Source organism: Erinaceus europaeus, chromosome 16 (genome assembly GCF_950295315.1).
Source record: "Erinaceus europaeus chromosome 16, mEriEur2.1, whole genome shotgun sequence".
In the NCBI taxonomy this organism is placed as follows: Eukaryota; Metazoa; Chordata; class Mammalia; order Eulipotyphla; family Erinaceidae; genus Erinaceus; species Erinaceus europaeus.
This window is the reverse complement of record NC_080177.1, coordinates 57743914-57757773: the sequence shown is the minus strand read 5'-3', so window position 1 is coordinate 57757773 and position 13860 is coordinate 57743914. Positions and strand designations below refer to the sequence as shown.

The 13860-nt window shown below is 37.6% G+C and overlaps 1 protein-coding gene across 1 annotated transcript; it reads left to right on the top strand.

Annotated features, from left to right (window-relative positions):
* Positions 1-4174: 4174 nt before the first annotated feature.
* LOC132533353 (olfactory receptor 4N2-like) lies at positions 4175-5101 on the top strand. The gene has a single exon (XM_060174146.1). It carries the CDS (start codon positions 4175-4177, stop codon positions 5099-5101), a length of 927 nt encoding a protein of 308 aa, XP_060030129.1.
* The last annotated feature ends 8759 nt before the right edge of the window (positions 5102-13860 follow it).

Below are 13860 nucleotides of genomic sequence, written 5' to 3'. Positions count from 1 at the left end.
CCAACTATATAATTATTTGTCTTATTGGTCTGAGACAGTTTATTTCTATAACCTAGTTTGGAAGAAGGTCAGGAGCAGCTAATGGCAGCCTTTACTGCATGTGACTTCAGAAAACCACGTTTTTCAGCATGTATTCACCACAGTGGTCTTCCTCTGAAAGCTGTTTTAGGAGGTTTTCCACCATTTCTCTCCTGACCTGGTCCCCTACAGTTAATGGCTTACACTTTATATACAGTTGTTAGTCTATGTGTAAAGGTTTTCAGTTTTCTGATCCAACATTCAAGTTCCAAGGATCCAATTAGAGTTTACTTTTGTGTTTGGTGAAATTTACTGTTTCAGATTTATTCTTCTGCATATTTCAGCCCACTTTTCCCAACACTATTTGTTGGTGGAGACTTTCTTTTCTCCGTTTAGTAGTTTGGGACCCTTTGACAGAAATTAGACATCCATAGGTGTGGGGACCTACTTCTGGGCTCTCAGTTGTATTCCACTGTCAGGTCAGTGTGTCTATTTTTGTTCTAGCACCACACACTTTTGTTTACAATGGGTTTGTAATATAGTATGAGATTATCGTGGCAATTCTAGTTTTTTTTTTCTGGTTCTAGATAAAAATTTGTAGTTTTTGTTCTATTCTGTTTAAAAATTTGGTGGGACCTTGATGGGGATTACATTAAAATTTGTATGTGACTCTGGGTAGAATATTCATTCTGATGCTGTTAATTCTTCCAATTCACAAACATGGGGTATTTTCTCACTTCTTTGTGTCTTTCTCTTTTTCCTTGAATAGTGACTCATAATTTTTCAGTGTACAAGTCTTCTACTTCTTTTGTTAGATTTATTCTTAGATATTTTATTGTTTTTGCTACTATAGTGAATGGGACCAGTTTCTGAATTTCTTCTTCTTCTGATTTAGTGTTTGCATAAAGGAATGCCATTGACTTTTGTATGTTAATTTTTTTGGTAAGATTTAAAAAAAAATTTATTTTCCCTTTTGTTGCCCTTGTTGCTTGTTGTTATAGTTATTAATGTCGTCATTGTTAGAGAGGACAGAGAGAAATGGAGAGAGGAGGGGAAGACAGAGAGGGGAAGAGGAAGATAGACACCCAGAGACCTGCTTCACTGCCTGTGAAGCGACTCTCCTGCAGGTGGGGAGCCGGGGGCTCGTTGTATGTTAATTTTGGAGCTTGACACCTTACTATATTGCCTGGTAATTTCCAGGAGCTTTATGTTGGATTCTTTAGGGTTTTCTAGGTATACTATCATATCATCTGCAAATGGTGACAGTTTTGAGTTCTCTTCCAATTGGTATCACTTTAATTCCTCCATGTTTTTGAGTTTAGCCTTAGTATTTAACACAGTGTCTGAAAGACTCTGTTTCGAGTAAGCTATTTGAGCATTCCTCAAATATAACTGAGTTATCAGGCTATAGTATGAAGTTAGCGAAAGATCCTGGACATTTAATCTTAACTTTTGTTATGGAAGAGGACACCAGTAAGCTAACTGATAAAATGCAGTCATATGCTGAGTTTAAACCTGTTATCTTTAGATTCAGTTGTCACATCCTGTGTTTTGAGTAGTAGTTTTAATCATTTTGTGCTCTGCTTCCCACTGAAACCTATCATGGTGTATCTGAAGTTCCTGATGTTTTTTAAACCTTGTTAAAAAAGGACCATGGTCGCTTCACAAGTGGTGAAGCAGGTCTGCATCTTTCTCTCCCCCTCTCTGTCTTTCTGTCCTCTCTTAATTTCTCTGTCCTATCCAACAACAACAGCAAATGACAACAGTAATAATAATGATAAACAACAAGGGCAACAAAAGGGAGAAAAAAAAAAAAAAGGACCATGGCTTCAAAGAAAGGGCTTTTTGCCCAGATCACACTTTCTCCTACAGTGGTGCAGGCTGGAAAAGTCACCTCTAAGGTCTCAGCTTGATGCAGAACTCTTGTCTCTGAGTAATATTTTGGGTATCCTGCATCTCTGGCCCTGACAACAAGACATTTATGTAATTATAGCAATATAGAATTAGAAACTCTCACTAATATAGGTATTCTAAAAAGCATAATTCATGATGCTATATTGAGAGTACCCCAACATATATTATGCATCCCAATAGATTATTGTGTGCATCCCCTGTGATGATCACAATCCACTTTGGAGACTACTTATATAGACTAAGTCTAAATTCTGGCTGTTTGAAACATAAATGTAATTTAGTTTAGAGTATATTAGAGCCCCAAAAGGGAAAATACACAAGTTACACAAGTTACTATGATGAACTATTTGAGTACTTAAATAAAATAGCAACATTAAGTAGATACACATTAATAAATTACTAATCAGTTTATTTTAAAAAGTTTATAATTTATTTACTCATATATTTATTTATGATAAAGAGATCCATATACTTTGGTATATGTAATTTTAAAGACAGAACTTGGGACCTTGTATTTGTGAATATAGTGCTCTAGCCACTGCACATCATATGACCTTCTCCTAATCAGTTTAAACTGAGGAATAGATATCCTTATTTCTATCACTTACTTCTTGTTTCTACCACTTACTAAGGAGAATGAAGAAAACTCATTGAAAATTTCAGAATCTTAACTGCAATCATTTTCCTTTTCTCTTCTAGCCAATAAATACATTATAAGGTATTTTCTATATGGTGACTTTCAGCTGCTTGACTTAATTTATTAGAGATAGTAAATTATTTTGTATACTATAAGTTTCATATTACATAAAATTTGTGGGGATAAAATTATTTGGATAGTGTCCTGAGATTTAAGGAAAAAGTAAATTATGGGTATGTAATAAATGAGAGTGAATTAGTAATAATTAGATTTTAAAGACAAGGTGTCAGTCAGAGGAAGGATTGGGATCCAAATTAGGTGGGAGCTAAAAGAACAGCTCCATAGGTTGGGTGAAGTTTAGCTTCTTGATTGAGAGTCTCATGATCATTTTAGGGAAAGTGTGCAGAAACACACTGAAACAGAACAATGTCATAGGAATTCACAAAGCACACATACTGAAAACAGGCATATAGTAACTCTCTATTAATTAGGTATTCCTCAGGGGCACATGGAAAGAAGGGCTTTCAAAGCACTTTGTTCTGTGAGAATGCTCATTAACAAATTTAAACATTAGAGATAGTATAGCGTCACCAACACTTAGAGATTTGTAAACCAAAGTTACCCAAAAGAACAAATAAATTCTTTCTTTTTTCAAAATGCTCCCAGTCTTTGGTTGTCAGAGGAATGTAAATAAAGACAACAATGAGATACCATTTCACTCCTGTGAGAATGTCATACATTAGAAAAGGTAGTAGCAACAAATGCTGGAGAGGTTGTGGGATCAAAGGAACCCTCCTGCACTGCTGGTGGGAATGTAAACTGGTCCAGCCTCTGTGAAGACAGTCTGGAGAACTCTCAGAAGGCTAGAAATGGACCTACCCTATGATCCTGCAATTCCTCTCCTGGGGATATATCCTAAGGAACCCAACACACCTACCCAAAAAGATTTGCATATACCTATGCTCACAGCAGCACAATTTGTGATAGCCCAAACCTGGAAGCAACCCAGGTGTCCAACAAAAGATGAGTGGCTGAGCAAGTTGTGGTCTATACACACAATGGAATAATACTCAGCTATTAAAAGCGGCGACTTCACCGTTTTCAGCCCATCTTGGATGGAGCTTGAAAAAATCATGTTAAGTGAAATAAGTCAGAAACAGAAAGATTAATATGGGCTGATCTCACTCTCATGCAGAAGTTGAGAAACAAGATCAGAAGAGAAAACACAAGTAGAACTTGAACTGGAATTGGCATATTGCACTTAATTAAAAGACTGGGGTTGGTGGGGGCGGGGAGAATACAGGTCCAAAAAGGATGACAGAGGACCTAGTGTGGGTTGTATTGTTATATGTAAAACTGGGAAACGTTATGCATGTACAAACTATTGTATTTACTATTGAATGTAAAACATTAATTCCCCAATAAAGAGATTAAAAAAAATTCTGTACGGTATAAAAAAACTTTCTTTTTTTCAAAGAAAACATTCAACTAGGCAAGTATTACATGTGACTAAAATTGTTTCCACCCAGCTATCTATGGAATATATCAAAAGGCAACTATAATAGATGATATTTTGTTCGTTGTTATTCTGCAGACTGAAGTGTGATGGAGAAAGAGAACAGCACTGTGGTGACTGAATTCATCTTCCTTGGTCTCACTCAGTCACATGATGTTGAACTCCTGGTGTTCATGTTAGTTTTAGTATTTTATTTAATAATTCTCCCTGGAAATTTCTTTATCATCTTCACTATCAGGTTAGACCCAGGTCTCTCCGCTCCCCTCTACTTATTTCTGAGCAATTTGGCCTTCATGGATGCATCTTACTCCTTTATTGTATCTCCTAGAATGCTGATGGATTTCCTCTCTGAGCAAAAGGTAATCTCCTACAGAGGCTGTATCACTCAGCTATTTTTCTTGCATTTCCTTGGAGGAGGAGAGATGTTGCTTCTTGCTGTGATGGCCTTTGACCGCTACATTGCCATCTGCAGGCCTTTACACTATTCAATTGTCATGAACTCTAGAGTATGCCACGCCTTACTATTATTACCATGGCTTGGGGGATTTATTCATTCCATTGTGCAAGTGATTCTCATTCTCCGTTTGCCCTTCTGTGGTCCAAACCAATTGGATAACTTCTTCTGTGATGTGCCTCAGGTCATCAAGCTAGCCTGCACAGACACTTTTGTGGTGGAGCTCCTGATGGTCTTCAATAGTGGTCTCCTCACCCTTGTGTGCTTTCTGGGGCTTCTGACTTCTTATGCAGTCATCCTCTTCCGTGTACGTGGGTCTTCCTCTGAAGGGAAGAACAAGGCTCTCTCCACATGCACTACTCATATCATCATTGTATTTCTCATGTTTGGCCCTGCCATCTTCATCTACACACGCCCTTTCAGAAGCTTCCCAGCTGACAAAGTAGTTGCTCTGTTCCACACAGTGATCTTTCCTTTGATGAACCCTGTGATCTATACCCTTCGCAATCAGGAAGTGAAAGCTTCCATGAAAAGATTGTTAAATAGACACATGGTTTGCTGAATGGAACTGAATTATGAGAAAAACAAGAAAGGAGGAAGTCCAGTTGGAATTAATGAAATTACTTAGTCATTAATACAATCATTCAGTTAACAAATACTGTATTAAAAATAAGTACTTATTTTTAGAAACTACTAGGCATAGAATGAAATAAGATTCAAGATCTCCTAGGGTTATATTTAAATTAAATTAAGTAAAAAAAAAAGAAACAGAAGGATGAATATGGGATGATCTCACTCTCAGGCAGAAGTTGAAAAACAATTTAAACTACTAAAAGAAAGATATACATCATATCTGAAAGTGATAGTGCACTGAAGCAAGTTAAAAGTGATGTTGTGATAAGATTTGACCAGGATAGTGGTAGTTTCCTTAATTTTGCTTGTTTTAAGCAAAGTGTTTTTTTGAATAGGCTTAGTTGATACCCACACACAACAATTAGAAAGAAACAGCCTTGCAGTTTTCTCTGGGCAGAAAATTACCAGTATAACTCATACAAGGACACAAATATTTCATGATTTGGATACATTTGAAAATTATAAAGGAGGAGAGAAAGAAGAGGAGAGGGGGACGGAGAGAGAGGAAAACTGTAGCATAGCTAATGAGAATGAAATAACAGGGATGGAGATGGAGAGTTTGGTAGAGGCAAAACATTTGTATTATAGAGGATAAGAAGCTCACGTGATTTAAATCTTAATTAAAGGGCATTAAACGAGACATTAACTACTTAAGGTTTCCTGTACAACTTAAGGGACGATCCTCAAGACATTGAACAAAGGGTCATGAATAGTATAATGTAATCAAGCAGAAAGTAATGTATCCACAGGTATTTTTTTTTTACAATACTTCCCCCCTCCCCCTCCAGGGTTATTGCTTTGGCTCGGTGCCAGCACTATGAATCCACTGCTCCTGGAGGCCATTTTTCCCATTTTGTTGCCCTTGTTGTTGCCCTTGTTGTTGTTTTTATTATTATTGTTGTCATTGCTGTAGTTGTTGTGGGATAGGACATACAGAAACTGAGAGAGGAGAGAAAGACAGAGAGGAGGAGAGAAAGAAAGACACCTGCAGACCTGCTTCACTGCCTGTGAAGCAATGCCCCTGCAGGTGGGGAGCCGTGGGCTCAAACCGGGATCCTTACACCTGTTGTGCTTTGTGCCATGTGTGCTTAACCCGCTGCACTACTGCCTGACCCCCTCACAGGTATTTTTATGAACATTTAAAGACTTGATCTTGCCTAAAGATAAAGAACATAATATGCTTAATATGCTTATAATATGTTGATATGCTTAATAAAAGCTGCTACAAAACAACTTTATACTTTTTGAACAGTATTTAATTTTTAAAGTACTTCATTGAGAGAGAGGGAGACAGAGAGAGAAAAAGAGAGAGAGAGGATGAGAGAGAGAAGAGAGAACCATAATGTCTCTCTGGCACACATACTGGGGATTGAATCTAGGTACTCAGAGTCCAAGGTTTTGTATATATATATATTTAGTAATTTAATGATGATTAACAAGATTGTAAGATAACAAGGGTACAATTTGGGGCGGGGGCTGGGCAAGCACAGCGGATTAAGCCACATGGCGCAAAACGCAAGGACTGAGGTAAGGATCCTGGTGGAGCCCTCAGCACCCCCACCTGCAGGGGTGTTGCTTTGCAAGCGGTGAAGCAGGTCTGCAGATGTCTATCTTCCCCTCCTCTCTCGATTTCTCTCTGTCCTATCCAACAACAACAGCTATAACAACCATGACAAGGGCAGCAAAATGAGAAAAAATGGCCTCCTGGAGCAGTGGACTCATAGTGCTGGCACCCAGCCCCAGCGATAACTCTGGAGGCAAAAACAAAAACAAAAACAAAACAAACAAACAAACAAATAAAAAGACAAGGGTATAATTCCACATGGTACATATTCTTTATCCCTCTGGGAGTATGGGCCAAAATTCTTTATGGGGTACAGAAGGTGGAAGCAAAGTCCAAGGATTTATGCACTGTGCCACCTCCTTGGCCACTAGACATGGTTATCCATAATATACTAGTTATTTAATTATTTATTAATGAGAAAGATAGGAGAAGAGAGAGAAAGAACCAGATATCACTCAGATACATGTGCTGCTGGGAATTGAACTCAGGAACTCATGCTTGAAAAACCAATGCTTTATCCACTGCACCACCACCCAGACCACAATATACTAGTTATTTTTAAAAAAATCTTTGTAAGGAATTTGCATTCACTCAAAAGTGATTTAATTTGAATGTTGTGATGATTTATTTGGCGTGATAGTTCTCTTTTAGTTATAAATTACCCTATTTATTTATTTTCTTAATTTATTGGATAGACACAGCCAGAAATTGAGAGGGTAGGGGGAGATAGAGACACCTACAGCCCTGCTTCACCACTTGTGAAGCTTTCCCCTTGCAGGTGGGGACTGGGAACTTGAACCTGGGTCCTTGTGTACTGTAACATGGGTACTCAGCCAGGTGCGCATTTCTCTGACAAAGACTTGGAGCATTTTTTTGTGTGTTCCTCAGCCTTGTGGATCTCTTCTGTGGTGAATATTCTGTCCATGTCCTCTCCACATTTTTAGATGGGGTTATTTGTTTTCTTGTTGTTGAGTTTGGCAAGCTCTCTCTATATTTTGGTTATTAGCCTCTTGTCTGATGTATGGCATGTAAAGATCTTCCATTCTGTGAGGGGTCTCTTGGTTTGGGTAGTGGTTTCTTTTGCTGTGCAGAAGCTTTTTAATTTGATGTAGTCCCATAGGTTTATGCTTGCCTTAGTCTTCTTTGTAATTGGATTTGTTTCATTGAAGATGTCTTTAAAATTTAAGTCGAAAAAGAGTTCTTCCAATATTTTCCTCTAAGTATTTGATAGTTTCTGGTATAACATCCAAATCCTTGATCCACTTGGAATTTACTTTTTTATTTGGTGAAATAGAGTGGTTCAGTTTCATTCTTCTGCATGCTTCAGCCCTTTTTTTCCAACACCATTTGTTGAAGAGACTCTGTTTTCCCCATTTAATAGTCCGGGCACCTTTATCAAAGATTAGATGTCCATAGGTGTGGGGGATTACTTCTGGGCTCTCAATTCTATTCCACTGGTAAGACGTAGTTTTATGAAGACTGCACATCAGCTTAAGTCCAACAAAGTTTCTGTTTATTTTATGCACTGAAGCGCCATGTGGACGCTTTTCCTGGTGCCACAGAAAGCCAAACACTGTAGTATCAGCATTTACAGGAAACGTAAGACTACTGAATTTTGAACTTAATGGAGGTAGGAACAATGCTACCATCAATCTCCGAGTCCATTTGTCTTAGGAAATAATGAGTTGCTGGGAAAGTCATGGTGAATTTTTGCATGGAAAAACAGATAAAATGTTATGACTATTCTAACGACTCAATATTTATAGAGGTGAAAGGAAGGGCTAGAAACTTCTATATTACATATTTCTCTAAAAGTAGGAGGTGGTATTCAGGATAATAGGGGTGAGGTCTTGAGTTCAGGTAATCTGACTTTATAGATCATAATTATTTTGTGTATTTATTCTCTCCTTGTAAGACGTCTAAGATTCTGCTATTTGACCTTAAGATAAAAGATAACTAGGAAGAGAATGTGGGTGGGTGTTGTTAAAATTCGGAGGTTCTAGCCGGCCGGGTAGCTTCACGGGCGGGTAACAGAGACGCAGAGACAACGGCTGGGCAGGGAAGCTGTATTTCTTTATTCAGGAACAACGATTCATAAACTAAGACAAACTAATCACCAAACAGAACTCTGCTGTCTCTTTGCGGCGGCGCAAGCACTCTCTCTAACTCTCAAACTCAGGAACCCTCTCTTACTCTGGAACTCAGGAACTCTCTCTTACTCTGCAACCCTGGAACTCAGGAACCCTCTCTCGGGGTTCCTTCAGGGCAGGGCCAAGCAGGCCCGCGAAACTAACTGGACTGATCCAATTCTCTTGGCGGGGGAGAACTAGAACCCAATGTAAAGCATACAACAATTCCCCCTTTTCTTTTTAACTAAATGACTATAGTATCAAGGGTGTGAGGTGAACAGAAACCTATATCGTACAGGCATTTTTAAAAAAGAAACTGGCACAAACATGGAGAAACATGTAAGCAAGTAACAAGAACCAGTGTGTTGTCAAGGGAAAGCCTGAGGGGGCCATATCTGCCTCTGTGGGCTAAACTTTATCAGCTTAAAAAAAAACATTTCTTGCGGGGAGGTGAATTCCTTTTCAATGCCTTTTACAAATTCATGTCCCCCCTTTTTTGTAATTTTTATCACTAGTGATATAATGGTGGTTTACAAAATTATAGGATTTCAGGGGTATAGTTTCATAAGTATATGTGTATGTCATTGCACCCACTTTCAAAGTCTTATGCATATCCCTTTTCACTCTGGTAATCATAGTAATTCTCACAAAATCCAGGGACAGCTTGGTTACTATTTATAAATTTCAAATTTGTTTTAACATATACACTATTTTCTGTAAAACAGTGCCTTCAGAACAAATTGTTTAATAATCAGGAATCTAAAGGTATGAATATAGCAGATGAGATTTGGGGTCTCCATTTTGGGAAATGCTAGGAAGTCTATTTTAGGTATATTCCAAGGGGCCCATGACTTTACTAATTCTTGCTTGAGCCCTACAGCTGACATGCAGGTGGGCTAAAGGTATTGTCTGGGGAGATGGTGTCAGAGTTGAGAATAAGAATAGAAGGCTGGATCACGGAAGAGTAGCTCCTGAGTATGGGAAAAGTATGTAAATATGATTAACTATAAAACCCATCAATCTGATCTGGGGCCCATATTCAGCCTGTGTAACCTCTGCATCCCTTTAAATCTGAGCTCATATTCCATGGTCATAGCTAGGAACATTCTAGGCTGCACTCATTATAGGACCAATCTTCCTCAAGTGGTGGAGTATGTATCTTAATGCTTTTCAGTCACCAAGTTGCAGATGCTATCATGATGCCAGCGTGACTTCCCTTGACAGATGACCTCACCAATGTATCCTGGAACCCCACTTCTCCAGAGCTCTTTCCAACTAAGGCAAGATAGAAACAGGCTGCAAGTATGGATCAAACTGTCAGTGCCCGAGTCCAGCGGAGAAGCAATTACAGAAGCCAGATCTCCCAGCTTCTGCATCCCATAATGATCCTGGGCCCATACTCCCAGAGGGATAAAGAACAGGAAATCTACCATGGAGGGGATGGGATGTGGAACTCTGGTGGTGGAAATTGTGTGGAATTGTACCCCTCTTTTCTAACAGACTTTTTCAGAATTAAATCAATAATAATAAAAAATTGAAACAGACTGGGGGAATGGGTCCAACTGCCAACACCCATTTCCAGCAGAGAAGCAAGTATAGAAGACAGACCTTCCACCTTCTGCACTCTATAAAGAATATTGGTCCATACTCCCAGAGGGATAAAGAATAGGGAAACTTCCAATGGAGGGGATGGGACACGGAACTCTGGTGGTGGGAACTATATGGATTGTACCTCTGTGATCTTACAGTCTTGTTAATCATTATTAAATCACTATAAAAATAAAAAATAAAAAAGGAAGGACAGGGAGTTGGGCCCAGTGGGTTAAGCACATGTGGCTGGAAGCACAAGGGCGGGCATAACGATCCGTCCCTGCACTCCCCACCTGCAGGGGAGTTGCTTCACAGGCCTCTAAGCAGGTCTGCAGGTGTATTTCTGTCACCCACTCTGTCTTCCCCTCCTCTCTCCACTTCTCTGTCCTATCTAATGATGACATCAATAACAACAACAATAATAAGTACAACAACAATACAAAAGAAGGGCAATGAAAGGGAATATATCTATATATAATTATAAAAAAATGGAAGGACAGAATTTAGTATACTTTCTGATGATGCCTATGGTTCATAAAGTCATCCTAATGAACAGGAGTTGGAATCTTTGCTTGTGAAACAGCATCTTTTTACTGGCAGAAACCCTACCTGGCCACTCAGAAAGAAAAAGGAAACAAACAAACAACAACAACAACAACAAAAACAATGCTTTAACAGAACCCGGACTGATTTTTACTCCTTTCCATTCCTTGCCAGCTATCATTGAAGTTTTAGCACTCTTTTTTTTCTTTTTATTTTGTGAATTTGTTTTGGCACTTTACATTTTTTTCCTTTTATGCTTTTTTAAAATTTATTTTTATTAGTGACTTAATAATGATTGATAAGATTGTGGGATAAAAGGAGTATAATTCCACACAATTACATCTTTGTACACCTCTTATGTTCCATTTTTTTTTAGACTGGGAGAAAAAAGCCATTACACTTTTTTCCCCCTTTACTGTGGTGTTCATAATGCTAATACTCAAAGTCAAGTTATTTTAAAAGAAACACTCATGACTGTGTTTCTAAACAGCTAAGGAATTTAGAGGAAAACAGCCTCATATAACTTAATAAGGGGGAAAGAATCCATTTAATGAATCTAACTTGTACAAACTGAAAAATTATCAAAGTCCCTAGTTCACCCCTAACCCTAGATCCTGGAGATGGTCATTGTTAGTGTTTAACCAGGATAACTACCCAAGAAAAACTGTGAACTAAAAGAATATAAAATAAAGAAGAGGTTTCATTCTTAAAAAAAAAAAAAAACAAACACAAAAAAACATAATAGAGAGTGACCGGGCATTGGTGCACCCAGTTAAGTGCACACGTTCACACATAGTGCAGACTCAGGTTCAGTGCTCCTGTCCACACTTGCAGAGGGAAAGCTTCATGAGTGGTGAAGCAGTGCCACAGGTGTCTCTGTCTCTCTCCCCATCTCTTCCTCCCTCCCCTCTTGTTTTCTCAGTCTCTATCTGATAAATAAATAATAAATCTTAAAAAAAGATGAAGAGACTTATTTAAAAAAAATACCTTAATTGTGAAGAGTTCACACTGCTAATACATTGGTGAATTCACAATGCACTTAAACAATAAGAAATTAAGTCCTTACTCTGAACTCTAGGGAACTGTAGCATGTTAACTTTAATAATGCCTTCTGGGTATTGATGACCATTCTGCATTATATATATATGTTTCTTGTCTTTTTTTTTTGGCCTGCAAATTATTGTCATGCATGTTTATGGATAAAAATATAAACAATGAATATTCATACTCCCAGTATAGTTGCAGGTCTTGAAGAGGCCATTCCTTAGCCAGAAGTGGTAGGTTTAAGTAACAATACTAAAAAAAAGTACTGCAATTATATGCTTTAATAAAAATAAATTTTACCAAAAGATCTTGTAACTAACTGAAAACTATACTAATTTGATCATGAAGACAACTGTAAGAGATAATTTTGGCTAGCTAGAAGCTGGACAAATATATGTAGTATTGGTCAGAAAATCTAGTCTGTGACTATTAAGTAAATACTGTTCACAATCCTGATCTAAGAGGTGAGCTCTATATTTTGTGTATACATTTTTTTGGAGGGATAAACATGGATTAGTTAAATTCCTTTGGAGTGAAAGACAAAATAATGTAGAATGTTTTAAGGTAATAGAAAAATTAAGCTCTTCAGTTAAGCTTAGAATTTGTGGAGAGCTGGTTATGTGATACAAAAAAAAAACTCAGATAAAGAAAAAGGAGAAATATTGACTTCATTTTGTGTTATTATATTTACTTACTGTGATTATTTATTTCAGTGAGATATTGATTATGTAATATGTGAAATAATAAATCAATTAATGTATTTGTTATATGGAAAAACTGAGAAATGTTATGCATGTACAAACTATTGTATTTACTGGTGACTATAAAACATTAATTCCCAATAAAGGATAAAAAGAAATAATTTAAGCCATTTGTGAAACTATTTCTCATTTGTATACTCTATACTTTTTTTCTTGACTGATGTCAAATAGCCTTTGATATAATTGGTTAATTGTATCACTAATGTTTTTTTTTTGGGGGGTAATTTTAAAATCAAGGGAAAAATTCCCTACTTTTCTGAAACTATCAATATTTTTCTACCTACATTTAAAACATTTATTTCATACTTGAAACTTGATCAGCATGTTCAACATATGAGAACAAAGTCCATCATGCAGTTAAAAATTTATATTTTTTCCTATTAAATGTACACATTTTGGGAATCGGGCGGTAGCGCAGTGGGTTAAGCACAGGTGGCGCAAAGTGCAAGGACCAGCATAAGGATCCCAGTTCGGTCCCCTCAGCTCCCCACCTGCAGGGGAGTCTCTTCACAGGCAGTGAAGCAGATCTGCAGGTGTCTATCTTTCTCTCCCCCTCTCTGTCTTCCCCTCCTCTCTCCATTTCTCTCTGTCCTATTCAAGAATGGTGATGTCAGTAACAACAATAACTACAACAACAAAACAACAAGGGCAATAAAAACAGAGTAAATAAATAAATAAAATAAATATTAAAAAATAAATGTACACATTTTATAGGGGGGTTAGGAAAATAAATCTTGTGGTTATTTTAACAGAAGACCTGATTTTAAAAATATTTCAAGCATTTTTTAATGATAAATGAATAGTACTCATGAGTTTTTTTTCTTCAGAAATGATTTAAAAATTTCTTTAATGAGGGATTAATGGTTTGCAGTCAACAGTAAAATACACTAGTCTGTACATGCATAACATTTCCATATAACAATACAACCCCTACTAGGTCCTCCTCTGCCAGAATGCTTCAAGACCTGAACCCCTGAACCCTTCTTCCCTGCCCCCTACACCAGAGTCTTTTACTTTGGTGCAATACACCACCTCCAGTCCAAGTTCTGCTTAGAGT